Genomic DNA, 20,985 nt, shown 5'->3' on the forward strand with positions numbered 1-20,985 from the left:
GTTTTCTTCCAGTTGATTTGAGATTGGGAGATAATATTGATCTGAAACACCCTCATTAGTTTGAGGGCTTCCACGTTTGTCAGCGTCTCCCATTTCCCACCTTCTGGTGTCATGCGGTTTTTTTCCCCAAAGCATCTGCACAGATATTAAATTGGGAGGTGGCTATTTTGGTTTTCTTTCTTTTACCTAGGTAACGTTATTTAGTGACATAGCGTGGGAGGTGAGGAGGTGTATTTCTTAGCTGCAAGAATCTCCTCTTAACTGTGTGTGTGTGTGTGTGGTGTTTTTAACTTGGTTAATTATCCAGCTCTTGTATTTGGGCACTCAAATAGGAACTTACCTTAGGCACACACATCTGAGAATGAGGCCTTGTGAACATGCTGCCTATTTACTCTGGGGAGTGGCACTAGGGAAATCCAAGAGAAAACATTCGTGTGTCAGTGGTGGGGGTCAGGTGTGTCACCAGAGGGTCGAGTTTGCAATTATTGATCACACACTCAACGCCCCTGGGATTGAACCAATGTCTGGCCTCACGAGGATGCAAGAGTCCCAGTAAGAGTGTGAGAGACCTGGCACAGGATGTCCTGGATGTAATGCTTGTGGAAGTTACTGCCATCTGATGTTTGTTCATTGATGAGGTGAAGTGAGGAGATTGATCTGTCTTTGGGTACGTCCAGACTACCCGCCATATCGGTGGGTAGCGATCAATTTTTCAGGGATCGATATATCGTGTCTCATCTAGACGCAATATATTGATTCCCAAACGCGCTCTCGTCGACTCCGGAACTCCACTGGAGCGAGCGGCGGTAGTGGAGTCGACACAGGGAGCCGTGGACGTCGATCCCGTGCAGTGAGGATGGGAGGTAAGTCGGAATAAGATACTTCGATTTCAGCTACGGTATTCCCATAGCTGAAGTTGCGTATCTTACATCGACACTCTTCTTCCCCCCCCCCCGCCCCCCCCAGTGTAGACCAGGCCTGTCTCTTACCAGGAAGGTGTTTAAGATTTTTGCCTGCGAACATAGACTCATGGTAGCTGGAGAGAGGCTCGTAAGCATGTCCTATCTGGCAGGAACCAGTGGAGGCTCTTTGCTTACAAGGATGATTTTTCACAGTGTGAAGAGAGGTGATGCCTGAGCACAGGACCTGTAGCCAGGGTTTCCAGAGTTCTGGTCCCAGCTCTGACCCTGGTTCACTCTGTGACCTTGGGCGAGTTCTTGAGGGCTTCCATTTTCCAAAAGTGCCTGCTAATTTTGGGTTCTGCAATGTGGTTTTTGGGTGCCCACTCTGAGAAACATGGGGCCAAATTTTTAGAGGTGCTGAGCACCCGCAGTTCTCATTGACTCTGGCTGAATTTCTAGGTGCTCATTACCTATGAAAATCAGGAGATATGTCAGGTTTGGCACCTGAGATCAGTGGATCCTTTTGAAAATATAGGCCTTAACCTTTCTTTGCCTGGGTGCCCCCATCCCTAAAATGGGGATAGCACTTCCTCACAGGCATGTGGTAGGGCTTTGTTCCGTAAAATGCTTTGTGAATGAAAGAGACATTTCCCAAGTATTGTGGGTGCCAGAGAGCCCGATGGCCTTGTGATGGTGCGTGACTCACCCCTGCAGCGCCTCCTGCTGGTCATCCAGGGAATTACCTCACCAGCCTCCAGAGTGCCCTCTGCAGGCAAGTGTCCCACTTGTTACTTGGCCTGAGTCCCTCTTGGACCCCGGTGCCCCTTTCAGGCTGGGGTGCTGCTCTCTGGCAGTACCCCACAGTCTCTGGGTCTCCCCACTCAGGGGAACCCCCACCCACTACCCCACCTCACCTCAGTCATAGGCTACTGCTAGTCCCCAACTTGCCCCCGTGCACTGGGGCAGACTGCAGTGTAAGCCATTCATCATAGGCAAGGTTGGGTTTGGATCTGCCGCCTCTGCCTACCCATGGGCTGCCCCCTGCAACCCCAGTTGGCTTTCCACTAGGCCGCAGCCTGGGGGGTTTCCCGGCTGGAGCTCCCCAGCTCCCTTGGCCTTCCCCCCAGCCCTGCACCACTCAAGGTACTTTCTCTCAGCTCTCTGCAGCCAGGTCCCTCCCTCTCAAAGCTAGAGAGAGTCTGTTTGCTCCTGGCCCACTGCCCTTTTATAAGGGCCAGCTGGGCCCTTATTAAGCCAGCTACAGCTGTGGCTGCTTTTCCAATCAGCCCAGCTTTGAGCTGCAGCCGTCTCCAGGGCTGCTTTTACCACTGCAGCCCTCCCCAGGGCTACTTGTACCCTTCCAGGGCCGGAGCGGGGTGATCACCCCACTACAGGCCTAATCTGGGTGCCCTCCCTTGAGGGTGACTTAGGGATCGATCCTGCCCCGTGCAGATTGGGAATGGACAACATGACCCTTGGAGGTCCCTTCTGACACAAAGGTCTCTCGGAGGCTCAATGCCCTGAAGCAACAAACCAAACATTATGACTTTTTGCTTAGGCCAGGGTGCAGTAACGGTCTTATTTTCCCTTTCAGGGTGACTTAACTACTGTTAGGGTGCCCCTGTGTTTTACTAGTACTGGTCTCCATAGCTGTCAGTCTGGGGATAGAGCAGGGCATGTCATTCATTGTGGCAGCCACAATATAGGGATTTGCCATTTGTTGCTCTCAATAATAGCATACTTTTAAAAGTCCAGTGGGTGTGAAGCACAGTTTATGTACCAGCGCAGAGGGAGGCAGTCTCCTTGCTCCGGTTGGGACTGGTCCGGGGGCTCTGGTGTGATGTCTTACAGACAAGGAGTGAAGCGCAGTGGGAGGCTGCTGGAAAGATGACACTGACAATAAGGAAATACAAGTGCAATCACATAGCCAAAGGCCTGATCCAAAGCCACTGAAGTCTCTGGAGAGACTCTTATGCACTTCAGTGGACTTTGGATCAGGCCCTGGCCTGTATATGTTACCTGACTTGCAGGCAAATTAAGTGTGGCAGTCTTGTTCTGGGGGCTTGATGCTTCCCAGCTGGGAAGCAGCATTAACAGGCTGCCTGCAGGGCTAATAAAATGTGTCCTTCCTCCTTGGGCGGCCTGATCCAAAGCCTGCTGGAGTCCATGGGAGTCTTTCCTTTGACTTCAGTGGGATATGAATTTGTGAGAGATGCTTCAGGGAGGTTTTCAAAAGAGCCCAATGTATTTAGACACAAATCCCGTTCATTGACTTTCAGTGGCATTTGTGTCTAAATCCCTTGGGCACTTTTGAAACCTTTCCCCTTTTTGTTCCTAGCCCGGTTTTGACTTCAACTCCACTAAAGCTTATCCACTGCACTCCTGAATATGTCTAGATAACAAGTCTTTCCTGCTGCTACAGTGTTCCCTTCCTCTTGTTTCTTTCCCAGGGGCTGCGGTGAACCTGACTCTAGTGACACCAGAAAAGGCCATCAAGCTAGCGGCCAATGACTTCTTCCGGTATCATCTCTCCAAAGATGGGTGAGTGGATGGCTTGCACCACTGGCAGTGCTGGAACGGGATTTGTGCTAGGACGTGGGCTCACTGGGACTGGTCTCCTCTGAATAACCTGGTGATGTGCAGCTGGGCAACTTGCTGTTCTAAATGTGATTAATCTTTGAACCAGTTCAGCCAGCACTAGCATTCTGTGTGCACTGTGTTTTAGAACTGAAAGTGAAAAGCCCCTCCCTGGAGGGTTTTATTGAAGCTCCCAGAAATAGTCCCAAATCTCAGACAGAATTTCCACAGAAAACATCTGCACAGGAACACAGCATCAGCGACTGGTCACGTAACTGCTGAGATGGTCCCGCCTTCTCAACCCCGTATTGGACACTCCTCTGCTCCTCCCATCCTTGCAATGACTATATTTTTGAGCAGGTGGTAAGTTGAGTTCTGGATGGTCTCAGACCCCAAGCTTAGCACCAGCTCGTGGCTTTGCAATCTCATGGGGTTTGATTGAAGATATTTGGCAGCTGGGGAGTGGGAGTGAATTTTGATTCTCTGATAATTGGCATTTGCTACTTCATCTGCATATAAAGGTCATAAGTCAGTAAAACAGGCTTCATTTAATGTTTGTTCATGTGAACTTAGTGCCAGTGAAAGGTGCCAAATTGATAGCCATGAAGTCTGAAGTCCTGTATCCATTGAATAGTAACTGGTTGTTTTGCTAAGATATTGCTACTCCAGCTGAGGGGACAGTTCAGGGTCTGTGGCTCATTCAGTCCTTGACCTCTCTGACCCTGCTGCTAAGAGAGCCATCTGTGGTAGGGACTTCTGTGGTGTGGATGTCTGTCCCCTGGGAATTAGATACCTGTTTCACATGAGCCAGTAAACAATAGTCCTGTATAGGGTCACAGCTCTTGACCACTAGTTACCTGAGCTGGATTTGCACTAGGGACCTACAGCTGAAAAGGTCCATATCCCATTACCAATTCTTCGATTCATCAGCTCCACATAATGTACAGGGCCAGATCCTCAGATGGTGTAATCAGTGTAGCTCATTGACTTCAATGAAGCCATGCTGACTTACCCCTGCTGAGGGTCTGGCCCATTATGCCTTTTATGTAATGTGACTTTTTAGTGATTTAATAACCCCAGAACAAGAAGTTATGGATCCTCATGTATGAACATTATGATTCACCAACCAATAGGCCTGTAATTACTCATCATGGGTTTTTTCCTTAGATTTTAAGTTTCTTTTTCAGTAGCTGTGGCTATTCTGTGCTATGTACAAACAGGGAGAGAATCTGTCCTTGTTCCAAGTAGCTAAGTCTGAAGCTTGGAGTGGAGACAGAGCTGTGATTGCATTGAGTCTGAGCCCAGATGTTGCAGATTGTTAACTTGCTATTAACGTAGGGTTATCTGAGGACCAGAGGCACCAAACCGGTGAAGGCTCCACAGGCTTTGGAAGGATCATGTTGAAAGGAAGGGAGAATGGCCTGGGTCTGCCAGCCATTTACCCTTGGAGTATCTTTTCAACCAGGTGATCCAGAAAGCAATCATTTGAGACTGGCAGAGAGATAGCATCCTCTGGCAAGCCTACACTTCAATGTACCTAGCATCCTGGCAGATCAATGTTTAACCCTGAGTCTTTCAGCATGAGGAAGGCTGGATCCTACCCATGAAGGCTCTAGAGCTTTGAATAGAAGAGAAAAGGACTGTACCTTGAATCTTCCACGCATCCCGAGGCTATCTGACTTGTTGTGACAAGCAGCTCCAGGCAGTGCATAGGCTGGGATGCAGCTGGTTAGCATGACTTGTGTTTGGAGTCATGTACAGCAGTGTAGTAGGTCTTTGTCTGCAGCTTTGGGAGCGGACTTCCAGTTTTGATTTCTCTTAGGCTCCTGGCTCCCTTGCATAAGGGAGGAGGTGGGCAGTGCTGTGGTTGAATCAGAGTGTGTGGGGTTGTTGTCGTTAGGATAAATAGGCCTCTACATGCAACTCCTGCTGCTCCTGAATGCATACTGTGGCAGGGACAGGCACTGCATTAACTTGGGAAAGCTCCATTTCTGCAGTTAGCAGCGAGCTTTCGTATTCCAACCCAAACAGTCTTTCTTGGAGATAGTGAAGTAGCTGGTGCAGTTTCTCACTTGGCTCTGGATAGCTTGGTTGGAGTCTGGTCTAGGTGGCATGAGAATCCAATTGCATGTGGTCTCGGCTGTGAATTGCCTGGTGGTTTAGTGATGGGCGTAAACGCAAGGCACTTGGGGGAGGGGTGTGTGTGTGGGGGGGGTTGATTTGGCAGGCTCTGCTTGAGAGAGTCCCAGGACTAGTATAGCCAGCAGGGATCTAACTTAAGACTCTGCTGTGTTAGAGCAGGACGGGGAGTTGGGAGAGCCCTTACTCCCACTGTGCCTGGCAGTAGCCAGTGCTACCAGCCCCTCTTCATTTCCATTGTGAAATATTGCAGATATAACACTATAGACACCCCCCCCTAAACTGATGAACAGCTGCCTGGCCCCAGTGCCATGGCATGCACTGCAGTCATGGATCGCACGGGGACTCGGGGGCTGTATTGGGCAGTGCTCCCAGTTAAATACCGCAGGGAATGAATAAAGTACGGAAGATGCCACTCAGTCCTAATCTGTTGCATTCAAATAAAAGGTCCCAGACCACCGAACACGGAGGCCGAGCTGTCGTGCTGAGCCGGTGCATGTTGCCTCTCCCTCTCCTGCCTCTTCCCATTTCCCTTGCAGTGCTGGGGAAAGGCACCATGTGCGGTCTTTGCTGCTGGCAAAGCTCCTTCACAACCGACTCTGATCCTCAGCCAAGGTGACAGCCTAGAGCATGAATAGGCTATTGGGGAGCCAGAGCTGGTCCCTGCTCGATTCTCTCACTGCCTGGCCCTGGATGAGCTTTGAAGCTCTGTGGGATTTGAATGGTGTTTTTTCCTTTCGTGTTGACCTTGTGGATTAAGGGAGGTGTTTTTCTGCCGCGCTGTCCTTGGATCCCCCTTCAAGAGGGAGGGGGAAAGGGAAGGTGCTGGCTCAGCCTGCCGCATGCCCTGCCCTGCAGCAGCAGGTGGATGCTGGCCGGAGTTGGGGAGTGAGAGTCTAGACCAGGGAAGAAATGCAGTGAGGCGTTTGCTCTGGAGCAGTGTGTTTCCGGTCAGCTGGAGAACTCTGGGAGGGAAGAGTCCTGGTTCGAAAGCAGGAAGTGTCAGCTGATGCCCAGATGTGGTGGTGGTGGGTAGTTCACCCGTGTCCCTAGAGAGATGGGAATATCTCTCCTCTCCTCTGTGGAAAGGGGGCTCTTCTAGGCTGTCCCTTACAGAATATTGACTGTCCCATGTCTGTGGTAGGTGCCCAGATTTAGATCTGATTTTTAAAATGGAGTGAGGTCTGGAAGGTCCTCGTGTTATGTGTGGAAAGTGGGAGGTGGCTGAATGGGCAGTAATGTCTCCTGGGTAGCATAAGGGCCAGCAGAAGCTGCTGCATAGCATCCTTTTTGCCCTGTAACTCTTAAGTGCCTTGGGATGGAGAGAGTGTAACCTATAAAAAGAGCTTGCCCATTGTAGTGCTCTTCCCATGCTGCTGCCTTAGCATTCACTGGACCTTCTCCGAGCTATGGCAGACCCATGGTTAACTATAAGATGACTAAAGGGGGCCATTTTGCCCTGTTCATGAAGCCAAGCGTATGCCCCCTACAACTCCTCCCTCGTTCACCTTGTGTTTGATCCCTTTCCTCAAACTGCTTGCTGTGGTGAATTTTTCCATCAAGGCAGCTCTTTTCCTTTGGGGGGGAAATGCCGTCTCCTCTGCCCCTGTCCCTGCAATCCAGGGTGTCGGGCAGGGCTGGCAACCCAGCAGACTGAACTACTCTGCTTAATCACAGAGCAAGGGACAGCAATGCCAGCGCCAGCGTGAGCTGCATCCACCCTGCCCTGCTAACATGGCTCAGCCTGTGCCCCTTGGTCTGTGACTAAATCAAGAACTCCAGGGCTGTCGATCAGCAGTGCCTTGGGCGAGTTCTTGGTACAAGACCTAGACATGAATAACAAACTGCTATCTTGTAGAAAGGCAAGGCTGCCCGCTGCATGGCAGGTGAATGCGCCTCCACTCCTGCATGTGTGATTACAAGGATTGTAAGGAGCATGAGAGCTCTGCAAAGGCATGTGTTTGAGGTGGTTTATTCTAGTCCAAGGGCCTGTTGTCTGGAGTTTAGTTTTACATGGTGTAGGAAGGAGGTCTTGCATTAACGGAGCAGGTCATATTTGCTGGAACAGTTAGTTCTTCTGTATGTGTAGCTACAGTGCTCTTAAAACACATATTGGCTTTGCCTGATGCCCAGCCTAGTGACGCGATTGCAGCTTCTCTTTTTTTGTCTGACTGTGGGAGCTGCGAAGATCTTCTCTGGCAGTTTGAATTTGAAGGTCTTAACTGTAGATCTGCCAGTGCTGCCCAGCTGGAAGTATGCTCAGGATTTGCATGAGTCAGCATTGCTTGTCTGATAAAAAGCGCGCACACATGTAAATAAAGGGGTGTGTGTGTCCCCGTCCTGTATCGTGGCAGATGCCATATGACCCCAAACAACCTATCCTTGAGTGACACTGCAATCCACAAAGCACCCGGCTATCTTTATTTTCCACAGAAAATTGCAGTCTTACAGTGAACCTGCCTTGAGTGACCAGCAAAAATTAATTGCTTCAAAGATGTGGATTGTGTCAGGAGTCAGGGTTTGCTGCAGAGCCAGTCTCCAGGCAACCTAATGAGCACAAGGGGCCTGTAATAGACGGCCTGATTGGTCAAAAGGGTCACTGGACCGGCTCTTAAACCCAGCAGCCGTTCAGTGGCTGCACCAAGCATTTGCCTATGGCTGCGATGGGTCCTGCAACTCGGTGTTCCCAGCCTTGCCTTGCCGCACGGCAGGTAACCCAGCTCTGACCCTCAGCTCCAACTTCTGATTTCTGACTTCGACTGACCCGGGGCTCTGGTTCCTGGTTATCGCCTCCTGCTCTAACCCCTGGGCATGACTCCTGCTCTGACCACTAGGCATGACTGTGTATGTCCCAGTCACTGACCGTCACAAAAGGCTGACTGAGACTGTACTTGAAATCCTGGAGGCACTTTAAGGTGTGTGTGTGGGGGGGTCTCATGATCTGGGATTGGCTATTGCTGCATTTCCCTCTGTGCTTTTGTTTCTCTGTTTGACTTTACAAAAGAAAAGCTTCTTTTTACCCCTCACTGTGTCCAGCCAAGGAGTCCACCGTGGGCAGCTGGGTGCAGCAGGCCTCATGCTTGTAAGATCTCTTCCAAGTGGAAACCAGTCGACAGGATGCTGTAATATCCTCCAGGTTGCAGCTGACCTGGTTTTGTTCTGCTTGGGGCTTGCTGTGTGTGTCTCAGATGCAAAAAAAAACCTTGAAGGGAATTCTGAGTCTCTTCTGATTGTGCCTCATCCCCATCATTAGAGCTGATGTCATCCTCTGATTTTGGTGTCTCAGCTAGGCAATTCTCTGGGGCTCCAAGAACTACATAGACAGAGGAGCCACATGAGGGTTCTCACTCTGCTCCTCTTATGCGTCTGTCCTTTCTGAGGCCCCTCGGACTAGGAGAAGGCAAGAGAGGGAGACTAGGGGGTTTCCAGTCTCCAGAGAATGGAGAGAGGTGTTCTTCCTGCACCTCCCTGAAGCTGGAAGTCTCTGCGTGCTCTTTCCCGCAGTGGGAGACCCAGGTACATAGACCAGTCGATAAGATGCGTTTGTCCTCCTGAGCGAAGCAATAGGTTAACAGGAGAGGAGTTGTTAGGGCCCCATTGAGGAAAGCACTTAAACATGTCAAGGGTTCTTATGCACATCAATGGGGCCGCCAGCATACCCTTAAAACATTTCATTTGTGGGTGTCCAACTTGAGAGCTGTTTTAAAGGACCGGATTTTTCAGAGCGTGGGTGGTAAGCACCCATCTGAGAATTGGGCCCCTTTAAGGTGTCTCATGCCAGGCACTCTCACTCAACAGTCACTTTTGGAAATCTTAGCCTTGACTCTCAGCCTCTACAAAGCATTTGCACTGAGAGCAGCCTTTAAGCTGCCCCACAGGGTTTCATCCCTTGCCTCTTAAACTCAGCGTGCTGTACAGCTGTGGTGGGTGATGGCAGTTATGTAGGGTGTCTCGTATTTAGGCTCTGCCCAGTATTTTGACCTCAGTGGGTTGAAAATTGTCTGTTTGTTATAAAAGGGGTGCTTTGCTTACAGCAAATCCCAGTGTCCAGACGGCTGGCTTGCTGAATGCTCCTCTACAAGGCACATTCTCAGAATTGATTTCCCTCCCCTCCCCTCTGATATTTTATCTTGACCTTCGCTTTGTTTGCTGTTCTGGAGCAGGGCTGGAAAGCTGCTGATTCAGTGATTTTGGTTCCTAGCAAGCCCAGCACAATTGCGTTAATTGCTTCTTTGCTGACAGAAGTGAATTCTGCAGGGAAATGGGTATTTTTTCCCCCCTCTTTCTTGCACTGTGTACAGAGGATTGTCTTGCTCGGTGAAGAGAGATGTGAGAGATTTTAGTTCCCAGTACGTGTCGGGGATTAATGCTGCTAGAATAGCAGGCACCCTGACCGTTCTGCCGGCTCCTGGTGGGAATACTTCTTTCCATCAGATCCCAAGTTTGACCCTGACTCCTCTTTATTTCATAATGTCTTGCACTCTTCCCAAAAAGTTCAAATGTACTAGGAGTCTGATCCAAAGCCCATGGCAAGACTCCCATTGACTCCAGTGGCCTTTGGATCAGCCCTGTATATTTTGTGGTAGTGTTGATATGTGTGGTTAAACAGCTGTTGTGTTCCACCCCAGAGGTGACTTCTTCTGAGGGGGGCTGTGTTTATATTTATACATTGTCTCTCTCGTCCATCTTTTCTCCCACCACGGAAGTACTGTCACCGCTAGGCTAGAACATGACTGCTGTTTAACCACGCGCCCACCAATGCTACACAACAGGGTGCCAATTCAGATACTACTTGGGATATTTCTCGCATACCCACATGGTGCATGAGCTGGTGCTGCCAGGAGTCGAGATCTGGGTGCATTCCCCTGTGCTCTGCCATGCAGGAACAGACTCCCCACACACCAGGTCACAGCACCATTTGGCCTGGCTGCCCCTCTGTCTGGCTGGAGGGATGGCTAGGTCACATTTCAGCGGTGGTGTGACCACTGAGCTGGAGCAACGCTTGAGACAATGCTGCCCTGGCCTCTCTCATTTCTAAACTGCATGCCAAGTGCACTGCCCTGGAGATTGCATTGCTAGTTCTGGGAGCCAAGTGTTAGTACCGTCCTAAAGGGGGGCAGATGTGGGGTGAGGGGATTAAAAAGGGATTGACGTTATATCCAGTGGAGGAACAGAACGTATCTGTCACAGAGAGAAGTGGTTGTAATGTTGCTTTTTTAACTCTCGTCATCACAGTGCGAACTCTACAGTGACGCTACTGTGGTTCATTCTTAATTTTTGAAACCACAGTTCCAGTTGCTTATAGCCTTCTCGAGATCACTGACTCAGGTTAAAAATCCTCATTCTTTGTCTCAGGCTGGCGTGTGTGTACGAGGGTGGTTTGAAGGCCACCATTCAGCTGTTTTGGAGGATGGAACATGGTGCCTTATGGTTGCAGTTTTTATGACATACAGTATGTCAGGAAATTCAAATGGATGCCTTCCACACCAGAGTACTCAGCCCTGATGCATGCTTGCCAGAAGGTATTATATTTTTACACCAGGTGCAGGAATGGTACATGGTCTCTGCATTGATAGGGTCAGACTGCCATTGGGGTAAATTAAGTGAGACTCCTCTTGAACTCAGTTGCTCCACCCCAGTTTAAACCAGCTGAGGATCTGGTCCACAATTCCCTGTTTACTGTAGTATTTAGGCACCTAGGGTGATGCATAGATGGAGCTGGTGCTTTCTAAAAATGGTGTATGCACAGATCCTTAGCTGGTGTTTGTCAGCATAGCGACATAGAAGCCAGTGGAGTCATACTGACATACACCAGTGGAGGTGCTGACCCTACGCTTAGTGTGCAGGTGGTAGTGGGTGGAATCTACTTGTTCTGGTGATGCTGATAGAACATAGTGTTTGTTTGACATTCACCTTTAATTGCACACAACCCTGCCTGGTGCCTGAGCGACTGAAAGGGGTGAGGACCTTGCTTCTTGGGCTGTTGTACAATCAGAGGCTTGCTGAATAGCTCTCCCAAGAATTCAGAGCCCTCAATCCAGCGGTGAGGGACAACTGCCCTAGGAAAACAACCACTTCCTCACTGAGTCTCTTAAAACACCTCAACGAAGGGGAGAAAAGGTCCATGTGGACCCAGACTCTCTGCAGGTGACTTACTAATAATTCAGCGACTCATTGATCATCCTGTGCCCAGGGGACTTTGAGAAGGAAACTCGGTGAGAAATTCCTTCCTTCATTCTCAAGGGGGAAATCTGTCTTTAGTCATTGATAATCTTCACTGAGGCTTTATGCTCATAATCCCCTCCCCTGACATCCTCCCCCGGAGCAGATGTGAAGTAGAGAAATCTGAACAGATGACATGCAGGCTATGGGGGGATTAGTTGCGGGTAGCAGCCTGACTAGCAATCCTGTCACGTCACTGGATAGGTGAATTTAGCCTTGAGGGAGCTTTAAAGGGGTGGGTGTGGGAGGGGGGGGAAATGTTGCTGAGGAGAGGGGAGTGAGGCTATTTCTCATGCTACCCGATTCTTCCCTATGGCAGGAGATGCTGACAACTCACTGGATCTCTGACCCGCTCCTAAGTGCACTGTATTTTGTTTGAGGTGGTGGTGTGGAAACTGTGTGACACTTCCATGAGCTTATTTATAGTCTGGGCTTGAAGGATGCTTTCAAAACATTATTTGTTAGTGTAAATCCAGCATCGCTCCACTTAAACCGGTGGAGTTGTGCTGAGTTTGCACCATCTGAGGGTCTGGCCCATTAAGTTCAATATATGACACAGAGATCTGTTGGCAAAGGTTCCCCTGTTCTTTGCAAACAGCTGTAACCTAAGATCTGACAGATTCACCAGGCCAACACATCTCACAGGCTATTTATTCATAAAGAGTAGCATGTAAGACTCAAGACTCATAATTGTTGCGAGATGTATGCGCGGATAATGTTTAAGGAATAATTATGTATATTGGGAATATTGAAAGTACGCTGTCTGGTCTTGGAGGAGAAATTAGTCACCAGGAGGTACTGTGTCTCAGTGATGACCCAATCATCAGCCAGCAGGGTAATGCAAGGTTCTGTTGTCTACCCTTGCCACAGTGAATGGAAAACTGTCAGTGACTGTGACAAACAATTGAAACCATGGAAAGGTAGAAAAGAAACTGCAGCAAGCAGGGGTTTGTCCTGCCTGTGAATAGAAACCAGTCTGTTTTCAGTGTAATACAATGTAGGATAAGGCACTTTGTATCCATTCACTGAAGAAAATCCCTGCCTGGGAGGGCCGGGTGCTTTCATGAACTTTTGGACACTGGTTCTTGAGAAACCAGCCAGCTCTGCAGTAGACTGAACTTTGGGAGGAAATCTACTTTATTAGCTAGGAAAGGGAACACTTAGTAAGTGTAGACCCAGGTTTGTGTTCTTTGACTTTTTTTTTTATTGTAACTACTTGTTTCCAGCACTCTTGTTTCTATTTAAATTTTTATTCATAAATAAACCTTCTTCTATTTTATTATAAATGCTCACAAGTGCTGAGTGGTTTACAGCTAAACCAGGGTACATTGCACCTTTGGGTGCAGGGGGTCTGGGATTTATGTGACTAGCCAGCGTCAGGGGTGGGGATATCACAGGGGAACAATTCAAAGGGACTTGGGGAGTGGGGTGCACCTCTTGTTAATCGGCAAGGCGAAGGAAGGGCTGGCATAGCCCAGAGAATGTGTCACAATGTTTATACATCTTATTACTTAAAAAGACTCTCTTAGAGGCTTTAAAATAAACCTGATTTCCCACCCCCACTCCCCAATCACTTACTGATGTGTTTTGTTCTTATTCTACTTGGAAACTGTTCAAGGTCCTCCCCTCTTTTGTAGAGAGCTGGAGTTAACCCTCAAAACACAATGGCTGTTAAAGTGTTTGGGTCAATGCAGTGGGATATTGTTATGGTTCTGTTAACAAGCGAATGGGGTTGTATTTATATAAATGCAGCTGTATGTCTTGCTAACCCAAATTGACTTTGTGTCTGTATCATCAGTGGTATTGGTACCACCTTGGAATAGTGTGTCAGTGAAATATTGCTATAGAGCCATCAGGAGGAGCAAAAACATTGCTTTAGAGTAACTCCTATTAAAAAATAGTGTTTGGGCTGTTTGTTTTTCACCATGGTAGATTTTTTTTATAGTAAATATTTAGGATACAGAGGACTCTTATCAGATTATTATTATAACTTTTTTTAAGGTAGGACAAATTCTGGGATAACACCTTGACACTGAGTCTCTTGTAAGTGTAGGCAACACCTTAAAACGCTACAGCTGCACCACTATAGTGCTTCAGTATAGTGCTCCATCCCTGTGCTGATGGGATGGAGTCTCCTGTCAGTGTAGGTAATCCATTGCCCGAGAAGTGGTAGCTAGGTCGATGAAAGAATTCTTTCATTGACCTAGTGCTGTCTGCATGGGGATTTAGGTCAGCTTGACAATGCTGCTCTCACCCTTGAGCAAACTAGTTAAACCAACCTAAACTTTCAGAGTCGACCAGCCCTAAGTGAGGGTACCTGGCTATGGCAGTCAACAAACCTCTGGCTGATTTGATTTTTTTTCTTAGAAAACGTTTTTATAGTGATCTGGGGTGCCCATCTTTGGTGCCTTAAGGAGACCTGATTCTCAAAGGGCTGGTGCTCAGCACTTTCTGCACATTAGGCCTCAGTAAGGTGTCTTAAGTTGAACACCCCAACTCAGCAGTTCCTTTTTGAAGTCTTGACTCTGTTGTTTTGTGGGGTTCTGGCTTTTTGGAGGAGGAGAAGGAGAACATATTCCTGGTTGCTGACCTCTGCAGCTGCAGGCCGTTAAAGGCTAATGGCCCTGTGGTAACTTCTGGTACTTCTGACTTTCCTGGGAGGTCAGTGTATGGGGGAGCTGTGAGCTCCCCTGCTCCAGAGCAGATTATGCTGGACCAAAACACCTAGCCTTTGACACCAGCTGGCTCATTGTGCCCAGTACAGACTACCTCCACTTTGCGTCCCAGCCTGTGCATCAGCGCTGTGGCCCAGGACCATCTGTCCTGTAATTCCATCATGGTGGGGATGGAGCCTTGCATGGTGGGGATGGAGAGCAGGCATCCCTCTCAGAGGGAACCCAGCTGTCTGTGTTGTTCCAGAGGCACGTTACTCTGAGCCAGATCTTCTGACTGAATCTCTCTTTTGCTGGGCAGGAAGAAGCTGACGCTGCTGAAAGAGATGCTGGCCGGCTGCGGGGCGGGCACCTGCCAGGTGATTGTCACCACTCCCATGGAGATGCTCAAAATCCAGCTGCAGGATGCAGGCCGAATTGGTACCTTGCACATCTCTTCTCTCCTTGTACAACAGGCGGGCAGTGGGGGTGGGGAGAGTGAGACTGTGGGAGAAGGGGAGGAAATGAGTGTAGAGGTCACTGCTCCCTTCTGCACAGGGGTCTTAAGCTGTAGCAGAGCTTTCCCCATGGTCTTCCCTGCAGGCTTTTTTCACTGGCCTCTTAGAGCCCCCTCTAGTGGCACAAGGAAGCACTTTTCACTACCTGTGCTTATGTCATAGGAGGGGATAGGTGGGCTGCTGTGCATGCTGTAGAGATGATCGCATTCAGCTCACGAATTATTAAAACTTATCAGTTAATGCCACAGGAGAAGGGTTTAACTTCCCCTTGTGCTTGTCCTGTGATACTTCCCCTCGGTGTGTCTCACCCTGTTATCCTCTCCTCCCCCAGGCCGTCACAAGTGGCTTGTTGCCTGTAAAAGTCCCGTAGTACAGTTCATCTGTTTTTTGTTTTTTTTTTCTTGTGGGGGAATGAGAACAAGAGTCAATCGGCTCTTTTTGAACAGTGACCGAAGTTCCCCATGTGGGGCATGCTGCTCTTGGGGGGAGGGAGGGACCATTTCAGTCCTGCTCTTCCTGTGGGACTCTGTCATTGTCCCGTATCCTCCTCGCCTCTCTGGGTACCAGTTTCCTCTCTGATCTCGGAGTGGAGTCTCTGACTCACGGAGTTGAGAGGAAATTGCAGACTCTCTCTTGTCAGAGTGAAAGGAGAACACTGGTTCAGGGCTAGAGTGTGCGTAATCAGCTCACAGATAGGGACAAACAAAGGCACATGTAGCCAGGGAATGGAATTCAATTTCAGCTTGGTGTCTAATAGAGAAGGATGGTATCATTTGGCACCTTTGGTGTTCTTTGCTCAAGAGAGGCCTAGGGCTAGAATAGCAAAGGGTGCTGCAGGTAAAGGTCGAGGTTCATAGGCAGAACTGTGCAGGAACCCAGGAGTGGGGTAGCAAGTGGTGTTGCAGGTCAGGACTGGGGTGCATTGGTAGAGCTGCAGGGAGGGGAAAGAGGGGATCATGAGCACAAACCAGGGTGGTGTCAGTTCTGGGATTCGTGGGCAGCGCTGGGGATGGGGTAGGGAGTTAAGACTGCGTAGAAGTCCTGTTGCAGCCCACGTGAGACATGTTGACAGAGCTGTTAGTTCTGCACCAGCTGTCCACCATGGGCTGGTACTAGTGTCTTCACAGAAATAATGTAAATAGAATTATAAGATAATTACTTAGAATAACAGAATCTGTGGAAAGGAGAGAAGTGTTGCTAAAAACCTAAATCTCTTCTGGAGTCCCACCAGAAATGCTGCATAGGTCCTAAAATCCCCTAAACGATGCCCATCAGGTAGAGTGTTAATGGTGCTACTCAGCTAACCCACAGTGGCTCCCACGCATTCTCCCAGCTCCAGGCTGCGGCCAGCTTAGATCAGGATTCTTCCAGCTTGGCCTCCATATTACCTGTAGGGTTACATTTCTGCAAAGCAGCTAAATTGTCATACCCAGCATCCCAAGGGAGACTGTATGCCCAGTGTGATGTGTACATAACTGCATGTCCAGGGACTTTCTTCTGTGGAGGTACCATTATGATTACACATGGTAACATCACACCCTGTATGTGGGACCCCATAACCCAAACACCCCCAGAGAGTTATAGTTTCTCTTTTTTTTTTCCTTTTCCTCTCCAAGAACCTTCCCTTGCCAATTTTAATGCAAACCTTGCTCTGGAGTGTGTGTGTGTGTGTGTGTGTGTGTGTAAACTATTTACAGGGGGTTTGAAAAAGATTACCACTACTGTGAACAGTCAAGGCCTAGTTTCTGTGTTGCGATGCAGAGTGTATTTATGGGAGCTGCAGAATGGCCTAGGGATTGACATGTGCTCCATCTACTGACCAAACAGTAGAAGTGCATTAGGGCTTGAAAGGTAATGGGAGATAGGTAGCATAGTGCGTAGATCTAGGGTACTTTATTTCAGGGCGCTCTTCAGTTTTATTTTAATGTGGCTGTTTAAGGGAAGGTATTAAGAATGAGCATTACTTATTTTTAGGGTGCTTTGGTGGCCTTTCCCCTCTGAAGACCTGTGTCCCAATAGGTTTTAAAGTCCCTGTTGCATTGATCTCTTGTACTCGGCTTAGTCTATAGCAGTCTGTTCTCCACACCACGCAAGCCTGGCATGATTGACCATGTCTGCTCAGGAGAGACCCAGGAGTAGAATTTCAGGGGCGATGTTACAGGTCAGGACTGAGGTGTGGTGGCAGAGTTGGGTTTGAGCCCAGGACTGAGGCATGCAGCAGGGCTGAGGGGAGGGAGCTTGCAGGGTACATGGCTGGCTTTAGCCAGTGCTGTGAGTCCCTCCATCTCACCAGTATCCAATTTACACCACAGACATCTTCCTTTCTGAAACGTCCAAATCCCTGTATAACCTTGGCACTGGTGCCGTGCAGTTATTGAAAGTTGTGTTTTTCATAGCACATGTTTATAAATAACTGTCACTCCCATGCAGCGGCCCAGAAGAAGCTAATGGCAGCACAAGCCCAGCTCTCCTCCACCACTAGTGCTGGGGCAGCAGAGTCGGTAGTGGAGACACGGACCACGGCGATGCAAATCACCAGGGAACTACTTCGGAGCAAAGGCATCGCGGGGCTTTACAAGGGCCTTGGGGCCACGCTGCTAAGGTAGGGTTGTGCTTGCTGAAACTCAGAGCACCTTCACCTATAAAAGACTGAAGTAATCCTCCCAAACCCTGCTCCTTGCAATGGTGCTGCTGCTGCATTGGGGACTGTTTACTGGACAACTCTATTATCATCTGGGTCACTAGGAAAAATGTGTGTATCAAGCACTCAATTCTCCTCTCCCATAGATCAGTGTGATACTGGAGTTCCCCTGGTGTAGAAATGAAGTACATGAGGGAAGAGTAAGGCCTCTAGTGCTTTTGTGTTGGGCAGAGAGAGAGAATGAGAATTCTTGGTAGCCTGCCTTCCTTCTAGTCTACATAGGTTCTTATACCTCACTGATCACTGTAGTTGTGCATGAAGAGATGTGACTGATATCTGTCACATGTTTAGTTCTCTCATCCTCTGCCCTTGGAAAATGTGTGCAGTGGAGTGTCTTGTTTTGGTAGGGTGGCTTTTGTCTTGCTTTGCTTTGTTAATACACATGTGGCTCTGTATTCATGTTAGAGCAGGCAGGTTATAAGAAATGCACCTTGCTCTTGGAGCGGAAGGTGGTGAGCCTTGTGATGGTCCTTAGTGCCTGGGGGGAGTTCGTGCCCCAGTCTCGGATCAGCCCCTGGGAAAGTTCCGTCTCCCATGCAGGCAAGCTTTACCCTTATTGTACAGACTTCCATTGTGCCAAGTCTTCCCCCTGGAGCCTTAGGTGAGCTTTTGGCTATCCTGGGCCCCATCCATGGAGTGCCTTGAAGATAAGGACTGAGACTTGAGCTTGATTTGATCCATAGGAAGCCAGTGTAGAGAGTGGCTCTGACATAGCTCTTATCTTCTCAGGTGATTGACTCAGTAATTATTGGTGGTAACACCCAATGGGACCCACTGGGCAGGAGGAGGAGGGACTTCAACTCTTTTAAAAAATTAGAACTCTGGACATGCTGGGCCAGATCCTCAGCTGGAGTACATAGGTGAAGCTCCCTTGGCTCTGGCAGAGCTGTGCTGAATTATACCTGCTGAGGATCTGCCCTCTGACTCTTGTCCGTGGGATATAGACACTGCAGAGGGAATGTCTTTCTCAAACCCCCTCGCACGTCATTCCAGTAGCTGGGAAAGAGGCCTGGCCTGGCACCATTGTTGACCTGTGAAGCTCCCAGTCCTTCCTTCCTGCCGTGACTGGCTGCTTTGTCTGGGGGTGCGGCTTTGCTGATCACTCTTCTCCCCATCCCTCCGTTACAGAGACGTCCCGTTTTCCATCGTTTACTTCCCGTTGTTTGCAAACCTGAACAAGCTGGGCCAGAAGAGCCCTGACGTCAAGGCCCCGTTCTACGTGTCCTTCCTGTCTGGGTGCCTGGCGGGCAGCACGGCAGCAGTGGCTGTGAATCCGTGTGATGGTGAGTCCTGAGTGGGGAGAGACACTGTCAGCCTGAGAGTGGTGATGAGGAGTTTCACGGACACTCGGTTGCGGATCTCCCGGCCCCTCATGGGCAGTGGTTACGATGGATCGAGTGAGGAGGAGGAACTCACCACTTATCATGGCTGTGTTACCATGACGTTGGTGTCAAACGTTGAAGTCGCCTTGTGCCCCCTTGTATGATGAGTTGTGGCATGGGGAACAGGATGAAGGACTCAAAGGGAGTCCATTTCCCCAAGCAGCCCTGGAATCAGCCAAACACTGAGGGAGTGGGGGAAGGAGATGGCTTGTGTGTTAGGGGGACATCCCTTATGCCCCCACCTCACCCATGCACCCCTCTGTATAGTACCAGGAGAAAAGCGAGCACTGACAGCTGTTCTGTGTAGGGGAGTGGAAGTGGCAGGATCTCCCTTTGCTCCCCACAGAGAGGTGGGAGAACTGGAGGCTTTGTGTCCCTCTGGTGATCTGAAGGAACTAGCAAGGAGATAGATGGTCCTGTAGAAGAGAGGCTCACAGCCCCATGAACTCTCCAGCCAGATTTGAAAGAATCCTTATGTCACAAGTCTGAAAAGAGGCATAAGAGTACTCCTGGGGGAATTCTGTGCCACTGCGTGTGTGCAGAATTCACCCCCACAGATTTCTTTGCTTCCCCACAGAAAAATGACTTTCAGAGCAGTTAAGCACCACTCCCTAGCTGCACAGGTATGTCGTTTCAGGCACCTGGAGCAGCTGCCAGAGAGGTAAATCACTGCAGGGCTAGGGACACCCCAGCCAGTGGCTCCTACCCTGAGCCGGGATCAGCTGCTAGTCCGTGCTGGGTTGGAGGCAGAAGAGGATGGGACTTCCTCTTCCCCTGCAAGGAGTGGCTGGGGCTGTGTCAGACCCACCCCCAGAAACTCCCCCCAGCTGCAGGAAGCTCTGCATCCTCCCCTGCTTCCTGTCCCCATTGCTGCTCAGCTGCAGGGGGAGGGGTCACTGTACGGGCAGCTGCTCCCCCATCTGCCCAACCCCCGTGCATCGAGACCTCCTATACCCAGACACCCCTGCCAAGCCTCACCCTGTACACTCAGAACCCCCTAGCCTTCCATACCTGAACCCTACCCCACTGAACCTCAACCCCTGCATCTGGAGCCCCCTACACCTGGACCCCCTGCACCCAGACCACTCCCCACTGAGCTTCCTACACTCAAACCCCTACCCTGATGAGCCCCACCCTCTGCACCACCCTGAGTCCCCACGTCCAGACCCCCAACTAGCTCCGTCCAGGCCCCCACCAAGTCCCCAGCACCCAGATCCCCCTGCTGAGAACCCCACACCCAGACTTCTCTGCTGAGCCCCAACCACTTTCACCAGGAACCCCTGCAACGAGCCTCTGTGCATCCAGATCCCCCACACACACCTAGACCCTGCCACCCCACTGAGCTTCCTGCACTCAGATTGTCCCATACAGAATCCTCTCACCCCCTACCTGGACCCCCCCCTGAACCCCTCCACATTTGGATCCTGCCTGGTTGAGCCTGCCTGCCCCACACCTGGTGCAGAGGGGCAGGGCCCTAGGGTGTTTCTGGGGTAGGCCCAGGCCTTGTGCTGTGGCAGGGTTGGGTGCAGCCTCACCACTGAGTCCATGTCCCAGGGGTAAAGGGTGGGGAGGCTGCAGGGTGATCTCCCACCTTTGGTGCAGCCAGTGACCAGTGCTCCCCACTGCCATGCTGGAGCCTCTGCATTTATTAATTGACCAATACAACTTGCAGAATTTTAAAATATTGTGTGCAGAATTCCTCAGGAGTATAAGAGGGAGATCTCTGGGGTCAGAGTTCCCCCCCTCCCCCTCCCAAGCTCAGGAGAGAGACCTTACCCACTGCTTCCAGCTGAGAAGGAGCGGAACTTTCCCTTTACTTCAACCCCTGCTCTTGGGAGCGCTCGCTGGCTGTGGTGTACGTTAGTTAAACCAGATGGAGGGAGGACACTTGGT

General features: G+C 49.9%; 1 protein-coding gene across 9 annotated transcripts in view; it reads left to right on the forward strand.

The window, feature by feature from the left end:
• Positions 1-20,985, forward strand: part of SLC25A22 (solute carrier family 25 member 22) — an 81,024-nt gene that overhangs the window by 56,732 nt on the left and 3,307 nt on the right. For all 9 annotated transcript variants that reach the window (XM_045016833.1, XM_045016825.1, XM_045016826.1 and 6 more), the window contains 4 exons: positions 3,353-3,443; positions 14,814-14,932; positions 17,440-17,611; positions 18,839-18,993. In XM_045016833.1, the coding sequence (XP_044872768.1) occupies positions 3,353-3,443; positions 14,814-14,932; positions 17,440-17,611; positions 18,839-18,993 (537 nt within the window). The remainder of the gene's footprint in view (positions 1-3,352; positions 3,444-14,813; positions 14,933-17,439; positions 17,612-18,838; positions 18,994-20,985) is intronic.

Source organism: Mauremys mutica, chromosome 4, assembly GCF_020497125.1.
Source record: "Mauremys mutica isolate MM-2020 ecotype Southern chromosome 4, ASM2049712v1, whole genome shotgun sequence".
NCBI classification, from domain to species: Eukaryota; Metazoa; Chordata; order Testudines; family Geoemydidae; genus Mauremys; species Mauremys mutica.